This window comes from Carassius carassius, chromosome 16 (assembly GCF_963082965.1).
Source record: "Carassius carassius chromosome 16, fCarCar2.1, whole genome shotgun sequence".
In the NCBI taxonomy this organism is placed as follows: Eukaryota; Metazoa; Chordata; class Actinopteri; order Cypriniformes; family Cyprinidae; genus Carassius; species Carassius carassius.
Genome location: NC_081770.1, coordinates 30566038 through 30588835, shown reverse-complemented (window position 1 = coordinate 30588835; position 22798 = coordinate 30566038). Strand labels below are relative to the sequence as shown.

Below are 22798 nucleotides of genomic sequence, written 5' to 3'. Positions count from 1 at the left end.
TAATGTTCTTGCCATCATCGACAAACACTACAGCAGCATGTCATTCACGACACTTAATTTGAGTTCTGAATACTTTTTGCTGATCTCCTTGCTTTCCTGATATTTATCTTTAGACAAGCTCGACCAATGTGTACGTTGTCACCGCAATGGCTGCTAAACTTTCTGAGCAATAAAAAGTTTAATTGTGATCAGGTGGAGACATTTACATACACTTTTCTTATTAGACATTTTCTTATGTGTTTGTACTTTATAAAGCCGTTAATGCAACAGTTAATGCTTCATGTTTTTCAAAATTGCACTTTTATTTTATTTTTTCCTGAGCCGATAAAATTTTCTGAATTGTCTGAGGTACAAGTACTGTTTCAGATTTTTTTCATATGTTTTTCTTATAACGAGAAACCAGCCAATAAATAAAATATCACCGCAAATGTGTTAAATGTCGCTAACAGGCTTAAATGCTTTAGTACTTAATTCAAAAATGTAAGCGTATTTTGAAATGTTAAATAAAATTGATAAATTAAGAATGAAAGCACTGTGTGGGTTTTTGTCTTTCTGCAGTAGCTTTTGCACATTTTTTTTTTGCACAATTGCACATTTTGAAGGTCTGTTAATTTGTATGACACACACACACATAGGCTATATATACATTAATAAAAATTAATTTTTGATTAAACTTTTAACTCAGATAAAGGCTTAAGTAAAACTAAATGAACGATATTCATCAATCAGACCAAAAAATGTAATTGTGCAAGTTAGGTTTTACAGGAAATGCAAAACAAAGAAACTCCGTGCTGAAATCTGATTGGTCAATTCGGTTGATTTTATTATTAATCTGTATAATCACAGGGCTCTTCTGGAACAATATGACTTAGAGAATTGACTGATAAAATAACGTCTTGAAGACGTGAAACGTTTGTCCTCAGTATTTCATTGTGTCGATGATGAGTTATGTTGGCTTGTCTTGTCTTTAATCTATGAAAAGGCATCCCTCTACTGACCGGGTGTCAAACTTACACAACACACAGTTTCGTTTTCTCAATATTGAAACATTCACTTGTTGTCTCGGCTCTCTTTCATGTCATTGTCGTAAGTATGTTTTAATTTGATTTGCAGTGACCTGCTGTACCCGAGGTACTGTGTTCCTCACACAAATACCACGGTAACAGTTATAACTCTGAAAATTAGCCGTTGAATGAGTGAGTTTGAGAGAGAGAGAGAGAGAGAGAGTCTCGACTGCTGCCGCTTACATTTGTTTGTTCTCCCATATATGTCTCAATAACGAGGTCTTATATTGTTTAAACCATAGCCTGTATTTTCTCGTAATAACGAGACACTTTGTCGTTAAAACGACGTGTTTTCTCTTAATAACGATACTAAAACGACACATATTTTGCCCACTGATGGCACCATTGCTCACGAACCTGCCCAGCCTTATGTAGACTAGTTAAAACTGAAAAAAAGCTACATTGTGTACCTCACAAACATACCATAATTAAGTCTAGTAGGTATTAAACTGAAAATGTCTAACCGGTCATATTTACACCCCCTAAAAAGACTTTACTAATGTTGTAATTTTGATGTCAGTAGTAAAATATTATAGTCAAAAGTCTATCAATAAGCAATATACATCACTAGCCTAAATATTACAAAATGTAGTCCTATGTTTTTTTTGTTTTTTTTTTAGGAAAAGAATCCAACATTATTATTTTAACACTAACATATGTGACCTTGGAGCACAAACCCAGTCATAAATCGCACAGGTTTATTTGTACAAATAGCCAACAATACATCCTATGGGTCAAAATGATTGATTTTTCATCTATGCCAAACATCATTAGGATATTAAGTAAAGATATTTTATAAATTTCCTACCATAAATATATCAAAACTTCATTTTTGATTAGTTATGTGCATGAGAACTTTATTTGGACAGCTTTAAAGCTGTTTTTTTTCCGTCAGATTTTCAAATAGTTGTACCTCGGCCAAATATTGTCCGATCCTAATAAACCATGCATCAATGAAAAGCTGATTTATTCAGATAAAACACCGACCCTTGTGACTGGTTTTGTGGTCCGGGGTCACATATGACTCTTCCAGTATAGATTTGATATATTTTCACATCCTCAGTAATCTTGTACGGTCCTGTCTCTTGCTTGTTTTTGGTTCTAGACTCATCAGCGAAAGCATTCCCTTCTCTGATCGAGAATGAATAGAGGATTCAGTTTAAGCTCCTCATCTTTTGCCATACCCGCAGCAGACAATGTTACTTCATCCTCAGTGTTCGGCTCAGCTGCTAGTGCATTTCAAGCCTCCTCTTCAGGCATCAATGGTGCTAGCAAACCTGAAAACGAAACCGCACCTCCACCTCAGTTTACTTTCGAAGGTATTATACACATATTAAAAACATGCGAATACTCCATGAACTCCCAGTGCTCAGTTCATGACTGTTAATTTTACACCTTCACACAAGCTTCATCCTTGCTGGAAAACGAGTGGAGAAGTACGGAGTGGAGTGAAGAGTAAGTAGACCCACCTCTGTGAAACTGGATTTATAACATCCTGGTATCAGATGCATTTAACAGTGATGTGTTCAGAGTGAGAGAGGCACTGGTGAAGACTGTCAGGTCATTTAAACCACCCAGTGAGACGGTCACTGAAGCCCGGGTTCTGCTGCTCGGTCCAGTCGGGGCTGGAAAGTCCAGCTTCATCAGCTCAGTCCAGTCTGTCTTCTCTGGACGGGTCCTCAACAGAGCCATGGTGGGCTCCTCGTCCTCCACCAGCTTCACCAAAAAGGTAAATGTGACCAGATCTGCATGGGGGAAATCATTTTTGGAAGCTTCTGAAGGTTTCAGTGACATTCAGTCTTGATTTTTTTTCGAGAGGCTCAAGCTATATTTTGCAGTCTGTTCTTCTTGTGTTCCTCAGCTTCGCTCGTACACCATCAGAGGAGCAGGAGAGGACACAGACGAGCCCACGGCTCTGGTGTTGTGTGACGTGATGGGTGTAGGTGAAGGAGAAGGCACCGGACTCACTCTTCACGATGCACTGTCTGTCATTAAAGGACACGCTCCAGAGGGACACCAGGTAAATTATGTGGTTTTTGTTGATATAGTTATCAATAAAGTTTTTAGAGTACCGTTGAACATTACCTTCATTTATATTAAAATTACAAGTATTTATTTTTAACTCAATGTTGACAAAGTGTGTACAGGTAAAACTCTGCGTTGTCTTTCTAGTTTAGTCCTGAGCAGCCGATTGGAGCAGAGACAGTGGGCTTCATCAGGACACCGAGCACTAATGATAAAGTGCACTGTGTGGTGTTTGTGATCGACGGATCTAAAGTCGGATCCTACGCCAAAAGCTTTGGTGCCACTTTCCAACAGTTACGAGAACACATCAGCAACTTAGGTGAGTTGTGTTTGAAGAGTGGACCATGTGTGCTACATTTACTTTTAAGTAGTTTTTAATAAGCGTGCCTTAGAAAGAAAAACATCAGTGGTGTAAGACAAAACAAAGGCACTGACACATTTTAAGATCTGTTCGTGCAAGTTTCCTTCGATCGAAACAGCTCAGAATTACATCTTAGTCTGGGACTAGGCTTAAGCCTTGTCTGTGAATCCAGGGTTCGAGCTGTGAAACATCTAATATGACTGTGTGAGTTGCAGGTGTACACCAGGTGGCGTTACTGACCCATGTGGACCAGGTTTGTAACGCTACCAGAAGTGACATTACCCAGGTTTACAAGAGCAGGGCCATTCAGCAGGCCGTATGTCACGCTTTACATCTGAATGCTTGGCTTTACCATGTTCTGCTGTTTGAGCGTCACATGAATCCTTCTGTCTTCCCTGATCTCTCTCTAGATGGAGAAGGCTGGGCAGCTGCTGGGAATGGCCACATCCTACATCGTCCCAGTGAAGAACTACTGCTCAGAGCTGGACCTGGACGAAAACACTGATGTTCTGCTGCTCAAAGCTGTTGATCATATCTTACAATACGTGAATCTGTTCTTTCAAGATGACAGCGATTAAACATCTGCAGAGTTTTGCTCCTGTCTCGATCAAACCTGCCTGCTTGTAACTTTCTACTGATCCTGAAGACCCTGGTTATTTTGTTCAGGTGTGTTTCATAATGTTTGGAGCTAAACTCTGCAGGAAAACGTTTTGTCCCGCTGAAATGATGATGCCAAAACTTGTAGTTCTTTGCTTAGTTTCATAACAGTTATTGTTCTGTTGAACTGTTACAAATGATCTGAATTAATTAAATGTCAGTAATGAACAATACTGCATATTATATCCCAAACGCGTACAGTAAAGTGGATATACAGTATACAACACCCATCAGTTATATTCAGGTCTATAGTGACACCTGCTGGCGCAGTTTTGTAACTTTTTGTACCTTTAGTTCTGTCGAGATCACGAGAAAATTAATTCGTTATATCGAGAAAACAAGAAAGATACAATAATAATGCAAGGCCGGTCAGAACTTCAATAAGACAGTGCTTTTCTTCAGAGTGATTCATTGGAGCAGGAAAATGTTTCTGCGTTGGCCGGGAATCGAACCCGGGTCAACTGCTTGGAAGGCAGCTATGCTCACCACTATACCACCAACGCGTGCTTATTACTGTGTACTACAGACAAGACATACTCAGATTCAAGTACACATCGAGACAAGTACACAGCGGGAATCTTCTTCATAATATAATACGCGTCGCACTTTCTGGAGAAATTAGTTGTGTTGAATACAGTGTGTTTTAGCCGGTGGATGTTGAAAGAGGAGCAGATGACAAAAAGGTTGGTGAATTCGTGCAATTCAATGCGTTTGAAATTACAAACGCCTTCCAAAGAAATACATGGTACAAATACCGACTGAGTGATCATTCAAGAAACGTACAAATCAATGTGTTCATCAGTTGATGTAATGTTCACTTCAAACACTTCTTGACCCTGTATTTCTGGTCAGCAGTCTGAATAGAGACTGGTCAGTGTCCACAAAACTGGAAGACTTTCTGATTCAGAGAGGAACATTTAACAAATGAGAAATTAAGGAGAATCAGTCAATTTTGAATACATTATTGATGCTGTGTAAATAATATGCTATCGTTTAACCCATACAGACGTAACTCTGATTATTTTACTATTTAATAAAATAAAATTAAAAATGTTTGAGTCTGATTGTAATCTAGATGTAATCAACCAGCTCTGCGTATATAATGTAATAATATATGTAATAATGTAATACATTAGCCCTATTCGCACGGGATTAGTATTATCTCGTGACCTTGTGTGATTTTTAAATTACCCCCCATCTGAATTTCGTGTGGTGCATTCGCGCGAGATAAGCGAAGCCTGTGATTTTTTTACTCGAATTTACTGACTTATCTCCCGGATACCCGGATGTGAAGGCTTTGAGAATCTCGATTGTATTTCAAACGCATTGAATTGCATAAATTCACCATCTTTTTTTGTCATCTGCTCCTCTTTCAACATCTGCCGGCTAAAACATACTGAATTTAACACAACTTCTCCAGAAAGGGCGACGCGTATCATATTATGAAGAAGATTCCCGCTGTGTACTTATCTCGATGGAATCTTGAATATGAGTATGTGTTATCTGTAGTGAGCTTTTGTAAGTGTGCGTTGGTGGTATAGTGGTGAGCATAGCTGCCTTCCAAGCAGTTGACCCGGGTTCGATTCCCGGCCAACGCAGAAACATTTTCCTGCCTCAAACAATCTGAAGAAAATCCCATTCATTTGGAGTTTCTGAGCGGCCATGCATTATTATTTTTGTCATTAACGACTTTATTTTCTCGTGATCTTAACAGAACAAAAGTTACAAAAAGTTACAAAACTGTGCCAGCAGGTGTCACTATAGACCTGAATATAACTGATGGGTGTTGTGTACTGTTTGGGATTGAATAGGACCTTCCTCGTGATCGCAGTATTGATCGCAGATCAAAGTATATGTACTTTGAGGTACATGATTTTTAGTTAATAAGCGATGATGTTCTGTTTATCAAGAGTAGGACAGGATTTAACGATGTAGGCTATTTGTAGTGTGCCTCTTTTCATTATTATTAAAGGTCCCATTCTACGTGATCCCATGTTTCAAACTTTAGTTGGTGTAATGTTGTTGTTAGAGTATAAATAATATCTGAAAAAATCTAAAGCTCAAAGTTCAGTGCCAAGCGAGATATTTTATTGAACAGAATTCGCCTACCTCGAACGACCAGTTTGGACTAGATCCCTCTACTTCCTTTTATTAATGACGTCACTAGAACCGTTTTTTGACTAACCTCCGCCCACATGAATACACAAAAAAGGGGGCGTGGTCTTGTTGCGCTCCGGCGTTTGAAGAGGCCAAGAAGCCTTGTCATCGAAACGCTGTTATTTTCATCTCGGAGTCCAATCATCTTTGTTTGGGCTTCCCAGGGACGCTGTACTTAGAGATCAATGGTTACAAGTTTTGTTTAACTCATTCCCGAAAATTATAATACACATGTAAAACTATGTGCAGCACATTTTGCTGAGGACAGCTTCCTCAATCTCAATCAGTTTAATGCCGGATTCGCACAAAGATTATTATTGAAAGATGGAGCAGTCCCCTTTTTGTCTGGAGAAGGCGTTGTTTATGTACCACAACCGGTAATTGTATTTTATTGGTGCGTTTAACAGTTTCTGTAACTTATTACAGAAAGGGCAATGCTGTTTAGCTTTGTTAACTAGATGGTAGTGCTGTGCAAAAAATCTAAAGCGATTTTCATGCACATCTCGTCAGTAAAAACGCTCCTGTGATTATTAGTACATCTCCAGCACGTGCGTTCAGATCAGGATTGCCAGGTTTTCAAAACAAATCCTGCCCACTTGCTTCTCAAAACTAGTCCAAAACTAGCCCAATCGCGTTTCCAGGAGTGCAGCGTGTGCTCAGCGGCTGTCGAATCACAACACAGGAACTGCTGGCCCAATCAGAACTCGTTGCGTATTTCTGAAGGAGGGACTTCATAGAACAAGGAAGTCATCAGCCTATTTTTATGGAATACAGATAAGTTAATTGTGTGAAAAATACTCTGGTTTTTTACACGCGAAACATGAACACATATTATATTGCACACTGTAAACACAATCAAAGCTTCAAAAAACACGAAAAACGTGACCTTTAATCTTTATTCAACCAGTAGAAACACTGGGGCCTCAACTGATCTAAAATATCCAGATAGAAATGTATTAAGCATTCTAAAAGTTACAGCAGCAGAATTGTTCAAAAATTTGCCCTAGCTGTGTATCATCAGCCTTAAGCCCATTCTCACCATGATAACTTTACATCCACATTAATATACGATAACCTGCCGCCTTTCCGGCTGTCAAGGTTTGTTTTCTTCTTAATCAGCCAGTACAGAAATATAAGTGTAGTGTGATCTTCATTAACACAAAATGAGGACGTGAATTAAAACTTTATAATTATCGATCTTGGCGTGAAAGGGCTTTCCCTCGGAGGAAAAGGTTGCTGCGTTGGCCGGGAATCGAACCCGGGTCAACTGCTTGGAAGGCAGCTATGCTCACCACTATACCACCAACGCGTGCTTATCAGTGTGTACTACAGACAAGAAACACAATCTGGTTCATAATATGATACGTGTAGATCTTTCTGGAGAAATTAGTTGTGTTGGATTATGTGTATTGCAAATCAGTTCAAGAAAACGAATGGGAATTTCATTTCAGAAACGCATTACTGTAAGTTAGATACACCAAAAAAACTCTTCATACATTTTGCGCACGCGCTCTGAACACCACGTACGTAACGGATAGTTGCGACGTCATGACGCAATGCTCCGGAACGAGAGAGATGTTTTCGGCATGATTGAGCATATTAAGTAAGGAAACGAGTTCAGCAGAAAACCCTGGAGCGAAGGTGAGTTATACATCACCTCCAGATATCTATTAAAGATAAAGACGGCGTTGTTTACTGATTAAGGCTCAGATCAGCCGTGAGCTCGCGCTGAAGCAGGTGAGTCTGCTGTTGATGGACAGAATTATTATTGAACAATCTACACGTCAGTAGAAACGTTTGTTTGATCTGAAACAGACAGATTTGTCGTGCAGTGATGTTTACACTATAAAGAATCGATGTTGTTTTGTTTTCCTGCCATGTGTGATTACTCGTGTTGACAGTTAAACCAGATTAGTGCACGTGACACAGTGATATTTGTTCTGTGTTTACGAGAAGACCGATGTTTATCAAAACCTCGTCAGAGTGAAATAAACGCACTGTTCCTTTAGTAGAAGAAGTACATGTGGCTGATGGTGCCGTGACTCATGTAAAGGTCAGGGGTCAGATGCATAAACAGTGACTAGATTAAGACAGCGATTTGCTAATGAACTAATCTTTCCAACTAGCCAAAAGGCAAGTCTCCTACAATTTACTTTATTTTAATCCCCCCCCCCCCCCCCCCCCCCAAGTTCAAGTTTGTTAGATGAAAATGTAAACTGGCTTATGCAGATGTTTAATGGATAGTAGGTTGCAAGTTCAAATCCCAAAAAGCCTGGTGTCTTAACTAAAAGGTTTATGAATTATAAAAATAGAAATGTGTCATAAGCAGTCACGTTTGGTCAATTTTAATGCATCTTTGTTGAATTAAAGTATTATTGCTCACCTTTTGTATCACAGTTAATAGAGCTATGGTTCCTGAAAACCTATCATTCATAAATATAATGATATAATGTTAATGTATTTATTTTTTAAGTTAAATACAATCCTTAAAATGCCCTTCAACAGGCATTATTTAAAAATATATATTTGTTCAATTTTTTATTCTATTTTAGGGTCAAATATGATTGCAACATTTAAAATGCACACATATGTGTGTATGAGAGTGTGTATTGGTTAATGATAAACGGTCTCGTCCCAGGACAGTGGGCCGGTATGTTGCCTGATAAAGATGGACCGAGAGGTGGCGGAGGGGTCCAGGACGGTCCCGGGACAGAAGACCCTTCAGTGACCTTATTCAGAGAATACCTGCGGCTGAAGACCGTCCACCCAGAGCCCGACTACGGTACCTCAGAGACCCTCTCACCCCGTCCCGCGGTAGATAGAAGGGCAATATCACCTCCTAGATTTATGACTTGGATTAACCTTTGCCCAGGAACACACGTTAACCCACACAAAGTCTAGAAATTGTGTCTACGTTGGCAGTTTACTAGTTTAGATGTTCTAATGCATTACCAATGACATCTGATGATTGACAGCCGTCTTTTGTAGCATTGACGACCCCAGTCACACTTGGGTTAGTAAAAATAAACTCTGTAAATATTTAGTCGTGCATATATTGTAAACTGCACTTAGCTGTTGCAACCCTGACCTGGACTTTTCTGCAAACATCCCCAGAATAAAGGATGCAGATAGGGATATTGTTCATATATTTGGGTGAACAGATCACAAAACTGCAGTGTCTGGTGTCTTTTTCACAATGGATTGCATTTACATTATTCAGTTACCTTATACTACAGATGGATATAAACAGAAAACAACTGCTGTCTCTGAAACTCAGGTGTAATGATTATATGAAACACAACCTTTGGTTATCAGAAATGAACAGTTGCTGACTCTCATGTCTGGGATCAGTGAAGTAAATCTGCGTCTGTCAATCCCTCACTGTCAGATGCTGCTATAAGGTTTCTGGAGCGGATAGCGGAGGAGCTGGCTTTACCCATGAAGAAAGTGGAGGTATTGATGCTAACTGCTAGATCTGTCTAACTCTAGCCATGTTTATCATCAGTCACATCAGTGTTAATTTAAAGCTGCCCCTCAGGTGTGTCCCGGTCGAGTCATTGCGATCATCTCGTGGGTCGGCAGCCGGCCCGAGTTGAAGTCTGTGGTTTTGAACTCACACACTGATGTGGTCCCGGTTTATGAGGTACTGCTGTCACACATCAGTCACTGTACAGATCACGTAACGAGGGTCAGATCTCACTCAGAAACCATGTGACTGTCTGCTTCAGGAACACTGGAAACATGATCCATTTGCTGCTGTCAAAGATGAGCATGGCAACATCTACGGCAGAGGATCTCAGGACATGAAATGTGTCACGATACAGTGAGTTTAAAACCAGCCACAAACTAAACATTATGTTAAAGGGGTCATATGACGCGATTACAAGTCTTCCTTTGTCTTTGGGAGTGTTACAAGCTGTTCCTGCATGAATAAGATCCCTAAAGTTTCAAAGATTGAAGTCTCAAACCTAAAGAGATATCCTTTATAAAAGTTGAAACTCATCCATGACCCTCCTAAAATGCCTCCACATGTCTACGTCACTGTTTGGGAAGATTTCCATAACACCAGGCAAATGTTTACGCAAAGAAAGGCGGCATAATTTTGATTCGCTGTAGTATTGTTGCTGCCGCCTCTGTGTCGTGGAGATGCTGTGTGGTTCCAAATATGGTAAGGGGCGTGGCTTTGATGTCACATGCATGAGGTGTTCGGCCAATCACAACGCACTAGATAGCTGGCCAATCAGAGCACACCTCGTTTTTCAGAACGATGAGCTTTGTAAAAATCAACCCATTTCAGAAAGGTGGGGCATAGAGGAACAAAAATAATGTACAGTATGTGGAAAATGTTTTTCTTTTTTTTTTTACCTTAAACCACGTAAACACATTACACCGCATAAATAAAATAATGTTCTTTTTAGCAGTATCATATGACACCTTTAAAACCTTTGACCTGGCAAGCCAGTGTTGTAGTAATTCTGAGGTACTACTATAATTACAGTTGCACTTAAAGTTGATACTTTTATAAATAGTGGTCAAAATCATGAACGTTTTGAGATTAAGTAAGAACAGCTTGAAATCTTTTGGAGAATTATAGTCCAATATTTTCAATCATCAGCTATGGTTTGGTTGGGTGCAAACAAACATAAGAAAAGCATAATAATTTGTCATCTATATTAGATATGGAGTTTGCTGGTGAATTGAAGTTTTGTTTCTCTGCAGGTACATTGAAGCCATTCGCAGACTGAAGGCGGCTGGGAAGAGATTTTCTCGAACTGTCCATTTAACATTTGTCCCAGGTCAGCTCACAACATGCTCTAAAATGCTCGCAACAGACCTTAAATGGGTCATGAACTGCCTCTGTTTTTTATTTTTATTTTGTAATGACCTCTTAGGTCCACTTATAATGTTATCAAGATTTTTACATCAAAAATCATAATATAGAAGTAATAGGTGATTTTCTGTCTTGTTTAGTCCATCCATTCTTTTGTAATGTTTGGATCAGAAAGAAGGCAATGCAAAACTGCCTTTTTTCAGAGCTTGGCGCTGCACAGCATCTTGCTGTCTTTAGAGCATCTTTATCGTTTGGTTTCTGTGTAGACCTGCTTGTCTGTCTATCTTGTAAACACTAAGCTACGTGTGTGAATCAGTGGGCAGGGCTAAACAGGCAGTGATTTAGGATCGGGGTGGAGCTGAACAGGCAGTGATTTAGAATCGGTGGGCGGGGGAAGTCATGACCTAATGGTTAGAGAGTTTGACTCCTAACCCTAAGGTTGTGGGTTTGAGGTGCGAACACCAATACCACGACTGAGTTGGCCATGAGCAAGGCACCAAACCCTCAACCATACTTGGCTGCTAAACAGGGCTAAACAGGCATACTTGGCTGCTAAACAGGGCTAAACAGGCATACTTGGCTGCTAAACGGGCAGTTATTTAGAATAGGTGGGCGGGGCTAAACAGGCAGTGATTTAGTATTGGGGTGGGATGTTAAACCTGCAGTCATTTAGGACCGTGGCTAAACCTGCAGTGATTAAGAATCGGGCGGCGGGGGAAGTTGTAACCTAATGGTTAGAGAGTTTGACTCTTAACCCTAAGGTTGTGGGTTTGAGTCTTGGGCACCAATACCATGACTGAGGTGCCCTTGAGCAAGGCACCGAACCCTCAACCATACTTGGCTGTATGCTACTCATCCATTTAAATTATATTAAACCTTAAAGTTCTGTATAATTAAAGACGTGGTCACTTGAGTGACAGTTGGATTGCCGCTGCTCACAGTGCCGTCGCGCTAGGTGGGCGTAGGTTTTGCTTTGGCAACCAGCTCCCGCCTTTTTGCCCTATTTGATTGGCCGGTAGAGTCGTGCAGTGACGCACTGCCAAGATGGCGACGGACCGCTCTGCATACTTTGAGCTCCAGTGTTTGGAAGGTAACGACGTTATTTTTTCAGTAACGGTGTAATCTAAGTAATTGCTTTTCCTGTCGTTACCTCACCGTTAACATTACTGGACGTTAAATGCGGTGCGTACTATGCATTGATTAAATAAACTGTATAATCCGAACGCCACCCTGGCTCACACAGCTAGTAAGGACTAGGTGGGTTAATAACGAGATAAGCGATTATGTGTGGCGCCGCTGGCGCGTGTGCTGGCATGTGTGTAAAAACACTGGCTCTGATTGGCTACCATGAAACACATGACTCTGCCTTAGCCAATCAGAGCCAGTGGTTTTACACACATGCCAGCACACGCGCCAGCGGCGCCACACACACGCAACAGCTAAAACAGAGATTCGCAGCAGAGATGGCGAGTCAGGAGCAATCCTATGAAAAGTTGGCATTTTCAAGGTGGAGATATAAGCACTACTTCAAATTCATTGTGGTCAATGGCAAGAACGTGTATGTAATGTGTATATTATGTCCAGGAGCGAAGACTTTGTCGACATACGTTGTAAGCAACTCTAATTTAATGAAGCATCTCACAACGACACACACATCTAGTGGCCAAAAACATTTTTCTCAAGATAATACTTGAAGTGCAGGAATAAACTCTTGCTGTCTGTTGACGTGCAATAAATATCGAAAGTTATGTACGAACACATTGTCTGTTCTACTCATTTCAACTGACTTGTTAAAACTGCTTAAAAAATACAAATTCTTTGACATATAGCAACTTATTTATTTATTTTTATACAGTAACGCAAATAGTTACTTTCCCTGGTAACGAGTTACTTTTATTATAGAGTAATTCAGTTACTAACTGAATAAGTAGTGAGTAACTATAACTAATTACTTTTTTAAAGTAACATTCCAAACAGTGTTGAGCTTCAAAAATGCTCTTCAGGAGTCTACTGGTGACGTCACAGACACTACGTCCATGTTTTTATACAGTCTATGGTCACCTCACACGTCACATCACTTAAACGGGCAGTGATTTAGAATTGGGGTGGGGATAAACCTGCAGTCATTTAGAACCAGGGGCGGGGCTAAACCTGCAGTCATTATTGCATTAAATTAGTTTGTGATAATCATCTGTAAATTAATACTTATGTATACAGTCAGTATATATACAGTAATTTTAACATTTTTTTTTCTTAAATCTACCTTATTTTTGGTTGAATGGATGTAGCTGTAAATTTAATGTGTGGCTTCTGGTCTCATCCACTTCCAGCTATTTTTAGCTGCATAAAACTGCTTGATATTACACACTGGTGTTTCTTACCATATTATTTTAATGTATTGTCTAAATTATGAGGAGATCCAGAGATCCATTGGCACGTTTGCTTCAGTTATTACCAGTTCTGCAATAAAAGCCACTTTGTGTTTTTAATGTTTTTGCCAGATGAGGAGGTCGGTGGTCACAAAGGAATGGAGACATTTGTGAAGCATCCTGAATTTCAAAAGCTGAACATTGGTTTTGCCCTTGATGAAGGTAAACAAACCAGTAGATTAAGTCTTCTAGTTGATGTAGTTGCTTTAGTATTCTGAGGTTTTCTCAAAATTGCAGACTTGATTTTAACAGAGAATTCATTAAACGGTTAAACTGCTTTAGCATCCCTTTAAACAGAAAGACACACACTGCGCCTTCTTATACTTAAGCTCATCCGTCAAACAGTGTAGCATTCAAAAACAAATACAGTACAGTTCAGTCTTCATAACATTCAGTTTTTAAACTAAAACATGTATGCACTAATATTAATGAGAGTTTCTGCCTGTTTTATTTGTTCACAGGTTTGGCAAACCCAACCAATGCCTATACTGTCTTCTACGGAGAAAAGAACCCCTGGTGTGAGTATCACATATGCCATAAGCCACATTTACTCTGTGTTCATCTGTGTGCGTGTGTTAATAATCGTGCTGTGTCCTGCAGGGATCACAGTCCGCTGTCCAGGAAGTCCAGGTCATGGTTCCAGGTTTGTGGAGAACACAGCAGCAGAGAAACTAGTGAGTGTGTTCAGAATGTAATGTGGCCAAACATTTTTTTTTTCTGTAAGGATAAAAAAAAAAAAAGATCAAAAAATAACATTTATAATGGTGCAAAACATTTATACTTCAAATAAATGCCAAGAAATATTAGAACTTTGAAAAATTTGAAATATCCAGCGGTGCAACTGTTCTCTAATAATCAGGGGCTGGATTCATGAAACATTATTAAGAAAGTCTGCCATTTTCTTCTTCTTATGTTGTGTATTTTGTTTTCCCAAAAACTTTTCTTAAGAATGTTCTGATCTTTTTTTTTTTAAGACCACGTTTACACTAGTGCATTATGTTTTAAAACAAATAACTTTTGCTACTGTTACACCAATCTTTACACTACTCCAGCGTTTTCGACCCTCAAAAACTGAGACTTTTGAAAATGATGGCATGGCTGCCCATGTGATTGATCTCTGCGTATCCTTGTAAACAATAACATCATGCACATTGTTGTACCCATAGATGTATAGGTAGATTCCCCATTAGATCGCTCCAAGCACGAAGATGCATTCGTGATCTAAATAATAGGGAATCTACCTATTCATATCTATGGCTGTACCTACATGAATGGTCATGTGACATGCATTTTAGATTGTGTAGTAGTGTAAACTTAGATAGTTTCTGAAACACATTGGAAACGCCAGTGTAAACGAAGATAGTTTTCATTCTAAAATGCTATTTCAAAACGAAAATGCACTAGAGTAAACGGGGCCTAAGGTTGTTCACAAGACAAATCTTCAGAAGAATTCAAATTCTTGAAAAGAATCTTCTTAAAAATCACCCCAAATAACTTTGTAAAGTTAGGATAGTCCCAGACTTTTCTTAAATCCCAAATAGGAAGAATGATTTAATTTATTGGGTTATTTCAAATTAATTGTTATATTTAAGCATTACATTAAAACTATCTACGTTTAATACATGGGACTTTTAATATGGATGTGCTCTGGTTTTCTGAAGTGACACACCAATGACTAATAATGTAAACAATGATCAGTCATGATTAGCCTGTGTAAGGTGAGTCACGAAATTCTGAAATGATCGTACATGATGGGATTTTATTAATGTAAATTGTACAGAGATCAAAATTATTGTACAAATATGAAAATGATCGAACGTCTGGTAACACTGCGCATAGCGGAAGCGTTCACTCGGAATAGAGCACAAAAAAAGAACAAAAATTACAGAAACGGATCACTGCAGCTTGAGACAGTCTCTTTAATGGTGCGTTCACACCAGACGTGAATGAAGGGTTAAGTGTGAGTGATTTACATGATAAGTCAATCCAAAGATGCGAATAGAAATCCTGTGGCGCAAAAGACGCAGCACGGAACAGTTTTTTGGCTGTTTTGATGCTAGATTCGTGCAGATCAGGCAACATGATTACTGAGCTCCCGCTGTTCGCTTTGAGCTGATCATCTCCGAAATCGGCGCAACACATTTTTAAATAGGCGCAGTCTTTATAAATAAACTGCATATTTGAGTTTAAAACAACTACATTCTCACCTGAAATACTTTTAAAACTACATTTCATGACACGATAACAGTAATATTTTGTAAATTATCAGAATAAATGGTGGTTGAAATCACAATGCTGCGTGAACTCAACTGGTAGAAGCCCCTCGCATGACGTGAATTTGCGTCTGTTTTGAAGTTCATTTCACGCGCGAATGAAGCGAATAAAGTCAAAATGTTCAAGTGTCCAACTACGTGTGAATGGTGCAATTGATTAGCGCAAGTCACATTTGGTGTGAACGCCCCATAAGTGTTCAAAAACACGGCGCATTAAAACATCAGTCAAGATGGTTGCGATGAAAATAGTCTGGACACTTATGATTATTAGTATAATCTGCAGGAAGGACAAAAAAACAATCCTTGAAGTGTGAGATTATTAGTGTGTCTTCAGCCATTTATTCGGTCAGATAAAAACTGTACATTTCTTCTTGGGTAACATTTTTAAGAACAAGAATTGCACTTAAGAAAAGTTCGTAAGAATATTCTTAATTTATTTCTTAAGATGGTCTTCATGAATATGGCCCCAGAAATGTTTCTTGAACAGCAAATCAGAATGATTTCTGAAGAATCTGTAATATCTTGAAAGCAAAAGGTTGTTTCTATTAAATTGCAAGTAAATATCCTGAAGTCTATTTTTTTGTCCTGTTTCTGATGCATGTGTCTGTGTTGTGTCCACAGAGGCGTGTAATAAACTCCTTCCTGGAGTTCAGAGAGAAAGAGAAAACCCGGTGAGCTTCATTCTCAGTCTGTATTATAAACATCTGGTTAAAGGAGATCTGTTAAATGTGAAACTACCTGTGTGATTTCCAGGCTGAACACCAATGAGTGTTTTACTCTGGGTGATGTCACCACTGTGAACATGACCATGGTGAAAGGGGGCGTGGCTTATAATGTGGTTCCTGCGGAAATGGATGTCAGTTTTGACTTGAGAATCCCGCCCACTGTTAACCTGCAGGTGTGTATCCAGATCATTGCATGCAAGTCTCTTTTTATTTATTAAATTATTTGGCTTTGAACTGATTATTTTAACCTGTGTCACTACCGCTTCTGTTCACTGTACAGGAGTTTGAAGAAAAGATAAAAGCCTGGTGTAAAGAAGCTGGTGAGGACGTGACATATGATTTTGCACAGGTCAGATTTGTTCTTACACGCCAAACACAATTTCATCTCGCCTGATTTCACATCTGGTAATTGCATGTGTCTGCCAGGAGACTATGGCCACATACACACTTTAGAGATTCAGGAGTGACACCTGCATTTAAATACAGGGGTGAATTATCTAAATTATCATCAGAGCTTGATCTCGAAACTGCCATGATTTACAGCATGCTAACCGTTGCATGTGGCATCATGCACATTTGGTCTCACTTTTTCATTTTACATTGACCAAAGACTTATGTTTAGCGACTTTAACTAAACCACAGGGTCATTGTGTTTTGTTTTGTTTACATTTTCAAGCATGCACTCTTGAACAGTTGCCATGTCCACTTATTATAAGCGACGCTTATTAAACATCTTTGGGTTTGTTGTTTGGGCTCGGCTCCTAAAGTGATCCGGTTTATGGAGTCAATAAAGTAGGCAGGGGCAGGTTGCAATATTTATTAATTTATTTATTTCTAGCAAGATCTGGCAACACTTCTGAGTGAAAAATCTTCCCTGTGATTTCTTGCACCCAACATTGAGAAAAGAGACAAACGACTAATTGCTCCGTTTGTTTCCGTACAGTCTTCCTGTAAATTACTAAACTGTGTGTGTACAACCACAAGAGGCTCATGATTTGGTTTTAAATTTGTTGCTTTTTTCTGCTCTTCAGAAACACATGGACCAGAATTTCACGTCCACAGAGGAGAGCGACCCCTGGTGGCGTGCGTTTAGCTCCACCTGCAAAGCCATGTGAGGGGGAAAAAGTAGCTTGTTGTATAGTTTTGTGAGCCTCTAGTTCTAGTTAAACACATGCAGACGTGTGACTTTGTGCATCTCATGACAGGAACATGACTGTGAAAAAGGAAATCTTCCCTGCTGCCACAGACAGCCGCTTCATCAGGGAAGTAAGTCAATTTCACTTCTGTCTGAAGACACATACAACCTGACACAGTGTCTAAAAAAATCTGAAATATCACTGAAGATGCATTAATTCCTGTGATGTAAAGCTGAATTTTCAGCATCTTTCCTCCAGTCTTTAGTGTCACATGATCTTCAGAAATCATTCTAATATGATGATTAGCTGCTCAAGAATTATTTCTGTTCATTAGTTTTGTATGTTATATCCCTCAGTTGGTGAGTTCCTATTAATAATATTGTGAATTGTGTTTTTGTAGGAGGGTCTTCCTGCCATTGGCTTCTCGCCGATGAATCTCACTCCCATCCTGCTTCATGATCATAACGAGTATCTGAATGAGCAGGTGTTCCTGCGGGGCATCCAGGTGTACGAGCGTCTGGTCCCGGCTTTGGCCAGTGTGCCACCTCTGAGTGGAGAAGAGTAGAGGATCTCAGTCATCCTCTCCTGCTTCAGTCTCTCACAGCTGCTTCTGCTCCTCACGGTTCTGAGTATAAAGGGGCTGATTTCCACACAAATGTATCTGACATAACACCAAAGAATGGGCTGATCCCATATAATGAAGATCACCATTATGTTTGTTTCAACTCAGGAGCTGCTTTCTTTCAATAACGTCTTAGAAATGCTTTTAAGTCTTATTTGTTAGCTGATATGTAGGAACTGATATGAACTGTTGTTTTAATTCATAAAGTGTAAATTTAACACACTTAAATTAGGCAGTTTGTGTCTCATATATGAAAAAAGAAAATTATTTCAGAGACTGAAACTGTATAACTGTTTTTGCCATAGATGCATTATATTTTTTAATATAAATGATTCTGATACAAATATGTAGTTATGTATACAGAAAATGCATATTGGTTGCTATGAGACTTACATTGCACCGTAACTACAATTAGAATGAGTAACATTTCATATTTTCATTTGTTGTTTTTTGTTTTTGCTTTGACACAAGTCAACATTGATGTGGTTGGCTGGTGCTACTTTGCCCTCCTGATTGAAAAGTTAAGGGGTAATATATATATCAAAATTATCTGAAGAGACTGACTTCATATAATAAATAATATTGCTTTAAAGGTGATGTGTATTTTCCCCCACTTTCCATGGATGGATGGATGGATAGATAAAAATAAAAACAAAACAATATATCTATAGTTTTTATGTCTCTGTCTACCATGCTTTTCGTAAACAAACAGCCTTAGCACTTTTCGTAAACAAACAGCCTTGTTTTCAAAAGTTCAAAAAGACAATAATATAGTAATATAACTCGTCATTGGTCATAGGACAGCTTTGTGTAAACAAATACACATTAAAACAAGTTGAAACCCACCAATTGTCTATTTAGAGCTCCTGCAACACCGCATTACAATGTGGTTCTCTTTCAAGCATTCACTCTATATTGCAAAGCATCACTATGGGAACTCCTTCCCTTCTCCAAAATACTGAAACCTCAAAAGATAATGGTAGGTCAGTAACTGGCCAATTGTTGCTAGTTGTAGAGGTTACTACAACTTCTTCACTGCATCCGATGGCTACCGGACCAGTACAAGCACTGCATCGCCTGCCTGGGACTGGCCCATGCTGAGGCTGCTCACGGTGTCGTCTCCGGGTGAGAAACAGACAACTTTTTCTCATGGATCTTTTCCTCATTCAATCTTTTCTAACAAGAAGAAGATTTTGTGTTTCTATTGGCCAACATTGTTCATTCTCACGCCCACTTGCATGTGGGGTGCCACAGGGTTCAATTCTTGCCCCAGTCTTATTTTCTTTATAAATGCTACTGATGGATGGTAGCTTTAAGAGTTATAGAGTGTTGTTTCACATGTATGCTGATGATAAATACAGTTCAAGCAGAACAAGTCGAGGCTGGGGTCTACTTATTGAATGAATCGGTTTTTTGATTGAACCAGTTGAATCTCTATGACTCACTCTTTAACAGTAACTTGCTGCCACCTACTTCAGAGATTCAACCACGTATTACAACATGACTACTCTCTCCAGTTCAGATGCAGACCACCCCACTTCAATGGCATGGTTCCATTACTGACGTTACCTCAAAATGCCCTTGTTCTGAGACTGGAGGTTCTCAGTCTGCTCACAAAAGGAGCAATCAGGTTCAGTATCGAATGGAGTCCCTAATCTCACCACAAAATAGCCAAGATGGGGGACTGCGTCCGATACTGGACCTGAGGCCCATTATCAAAGCGCATAACAAATGTATATTTAGGATGGTGACTCTGAAGCAGATCTTGGCAAAAAAAAAAAAAATCTGTCCCAGGATCTAGTTTGTATCCATAGATCTTAACGATGCATACTTCCATATTCAGGTTGTGTCGCACCACAGACGCTTCCCGAAGATTCGTGTTCAAGGGCACAGCATACCAATATTCAGTTCTCCCATTCAGGCTGGCTTTAACCCTGCACACATTATTAAAGTGCATAGATACAGTGCTTTCTCTTCATAAAGTGGACGATTGACTGATTTTAGCCCATTTTGTTCATGCTCTGAGACTGTTGTGTGACTGGGAAATATTTAGCAGCAGTCTCGGTGGATGAGGATTGGATACACTTTGGACCTGTGTCCAGAACTGCATTGTTACTCTACGTCCCAGAAGTCTCTTTCTACCCCTTTTAAGGCACAGGTAATTTCTTTGCCCACTTTGTCTGCTTCGCCGTTGACCTCTAATGATGCTAACTATCAGAGTGCCATTTGCCGTGTTAGGGCTTTAAGGTTCTGTATCGACTCGTGGTTCAAAAGGTCACAAATCTCAAGGTTTGGATCATGTTCTGGTTTTTGACCCACCGATCAGATTTTTTTTGGTCAGCAAGAAAATAACAAGTATTTAATGTAACTTTGCTTCCTTTAATTACTTAAATCTAAATACCTCTTTGATACCACAGCTAAAAATACTAGTTCAGAAAGTTCAAACATGATTAAAGAGATAAATGAACAGCCAGTAAAATTAATAACAAATACACAAATCACAAGCATAGATAAATACAACAGAACAATTTTAGAAGTCAAATAAGGTTTGGTATTCAGGTACATACATTTAATAATTAAGTTTAAAATAACACTGAATAGTGTTCTCCGTATAAATAAAATATAGATTGATCTTTATCAAAACTTTTTGTTGTTTGATGAGCATTAATGACAGCAGCAGGTATTTATAGGCTGCTGTCCCTTTAAGACCCGTTGCACAAATCCAATATAATGATACACATTGAATTTCTTTCTAATCTCTTCTCGTTCACTAAAGACATAACCGACTGCATTTACCAGAATGATTGTCGAGATATTGTCGGTATTTTGTTATAATTGTATGTGTATATATGTGTCTGTTCAAAGGCAAGGAGTGAAGGAGATATGAAAGTGGATTCAGTTTGGTGTTAACATGCTTCTTTGCGTGTGAACACTTAATTGTGTGTGGCTGTGAACATAGAAAACAGCGTGCAAGTAATGCATTGAGTTCCCTTAAGCTTTTTCTTATGTTGGAATGGTTTAAAATTGCTTGTGTGTGTAAACGCATACAAATATAAACTTTCACTCTACCATGGTTAAATTTTGCAATTAATCTGTGGATGCCATGATGTCGTACGGATAACTGATCAACTACGATCCGTTCAGCCACTAATATTGACCACTTGGCTCTTTAGACAGTCTAATCAGCTATTTTTGTGCCACAGTGACTCTACTAAGGGACAAGCAGTATCAAAGCAGAGGCTTTCTCACTGGATAGTGGAGGCTATGGTGTCTGCTTATGTGAACCGGGGACAGGAATCACCTCTCAGCAACAGAGTATGACTGAGGTTATTATTTAGTCATGGGCCTGGTCTAAAGACTTATCTATTTGGGTTATGTGCTTTGCAGTTGGCTGGTCCTCTCAGAAAACTTTACTTTACATGTTAAATGTGCCATCCTTGACATCTCAAATATTTCTGTTGAGTCACTAACCTCACTTATTTTTCTTGTTTATTGTTATCATTGCAATTTGACACACAGTTGGTGAAAAAATGCTTCTGATTGGTAGCACTTATACGACAAGTGGCTAGCTCAGGGGTGCTGACCCACCAAAGACTGTCCGATTAGAGACCAAACGAAGATGTACTTTTCTGGGAATAACCCATTTATTGTCACCACTCAACAGACTGGGTTGTATGGTTGTGTTTGTGTGGTTTTTTTTTGCATTCACGCATAACACTTCGTCCGAAATGCGGTATGTAAACAGTTTATACCGATGTGCACTTCAGCGTCAATCTCCGAGTCCCGCTGTATTGTAATACTGTCTCTGTGAGGGCGGGGGAGGTCACATGCTCAAGGTTTCTGGACGCTGATTGGCTCAGGTAAGGTGCCGTGTGTGCCTCAAATACAGAGGGAGAAATTATAAAGAGAGGTTAGGTTTGACGGCAAACTATAGCCTTTTTTTACAGTTGGTTACCCTATAGCGGTTGACACTGTACAGGTCTATGTGCTTTTTTATGTGTTTATTACATTACTGTGTTCAGTGCAGTTGATATATTCACAAAGACACTTGGCAAAGAAATTTCGGAGATAGCCATGCTCGCTGTTTGATCAGTGCTGCAGCTAATCCAGTTTGCTTAGATTAGCGACAGTTGGCCAGTTTACTGGCATTATTTTATAAAATAAATCAGGATTTCTGAGAAATCTTTGCTTTGGCCACATCAATGCTTTGCAATGTCTCATTGCCACTCTCAGGGAAACGAGGTTACGACAGTAACTGGAGACATTTTCATGTTGCTTGTAACCACAGAAAGACTAGAGATGCACTATTGACATCACTTGCATTCCTTAGAACGTTCGAGAATTAACTGTGCCGAATCATCACGAACAATAACACAGAAGGTGAACTTCTAATCTTGCTATTCTGCGATGACCTGCGTCTTTTTCAGCTTCATTCTCTAGGTCAATGGCATACACTCATGAATGTAAATTGGGTTGCATGTGTCGGTGTGATCCTTTCAGTGGTTAATGGATTTCACG

General features: G+C 39.3%; 2 protein-coding genes, 1 long non-coding RNA gene and 3 other non-coding genes across 9 annotated transcripts in view; 3 read left to right on the top strand and 3 right to left on the bottom strand.

Moving 5' to 3' along the window:
* Positions 1 to 22798, bottom strand: part of LOC132160112 (uncharacterized) — a 124621-nt gene that overhangs the window by 17706 nt on the left and 84117 nt on the right. The window lies entirely within an intron of this gene.
* On the top strand, positions 2004 to 4062 carry ifi44g (interferon induced protein 44g). Its single transcript, XM_059568746.1, has 7 exons — positions 2004 to 2383; positions 2471 to 2519; positions 2595 to 2793; positions 2926 to 3084; positions 3237 to 3408; positions 3666 to 3766; positions 3861 to 4062. The coding sequence occupies exons 1-7, from the start codon at positions 2206 to 2208 to the stop codon at positions 4026 to 4028; spliced, it is 1026 nt and encodes a 341-aa protein (XP_059424729.1). The 5' UTR covers positions 2004 to 2205; the 3' UTR covers positions 4029 to 4062.
* Positions 4539 to 4610, bottom strand: trnag-ucc (transfer RNA glycine (anticodon UCC)). Its single transcript has one exon. It is a non-coding gene; the product is annotated as a tRNA-Gly (tRNA).
* On the top strand, positions 5634 to 5705 carry trnag-ucc (transfer RNA glycine (anticodon UCC)). The gene has a single exon. It is a non-coding gene; the product is annotated as a tRNA-Gly (tRNA).
* On the bottom strand, positions 7502 to 7573 carry trnag-ucc (transfer RNA glycine (anticodon UCC)). Its single transcript has one exon. It is a non-coding gene; the product is annotated as a tRNA-Gly (tRNA).
* acy1 (aminoacylase 1) lies at positions 7750 to 18627 on the top strand. 4 transcript variants are annotated; one of them, XM_059569804.1, is made up of 15 exons: positions 7750 to 7905; positions 8903 to 9046; positions 9653 to 9717; positions 9803 to 9907; positions 9993 to 10087; positions 10984 to 11060; positions 13597 to 13686; positions 13986 to 14042; positions 14125 to 14198; positions 16419 to 16468; positions 16551 to 16695; positions 16803 to 16871; positions 17554 to 17633; positions 17728 to 17788; positions 18059 to 18627. In XM_059569804.1, exons 2-15 carry the CDS (start codon positions 8917 to 8919, stop codon positions 18221 to 18223), a joined length of 1263 nt encoding a protein of 420 aa, XP_059425787.1. In that variant the 5' UTR covers positions 7750 to 7905; positions 8903 to 8916; the 3' UTR covers positions 18224 to 18627. The 4 variants fall into 4 exon arrangements, with proteins under 4 accessions (XP_059425787.1, XP_059425789.1, XP_059425786.1 ...); XM_059569806.1 differs by having other exon boundaries at positions 7772 to 7905; positions 8908 to 9046; XM_059569803.1 differs by having other exon boundaries at positions 7843 to 8001.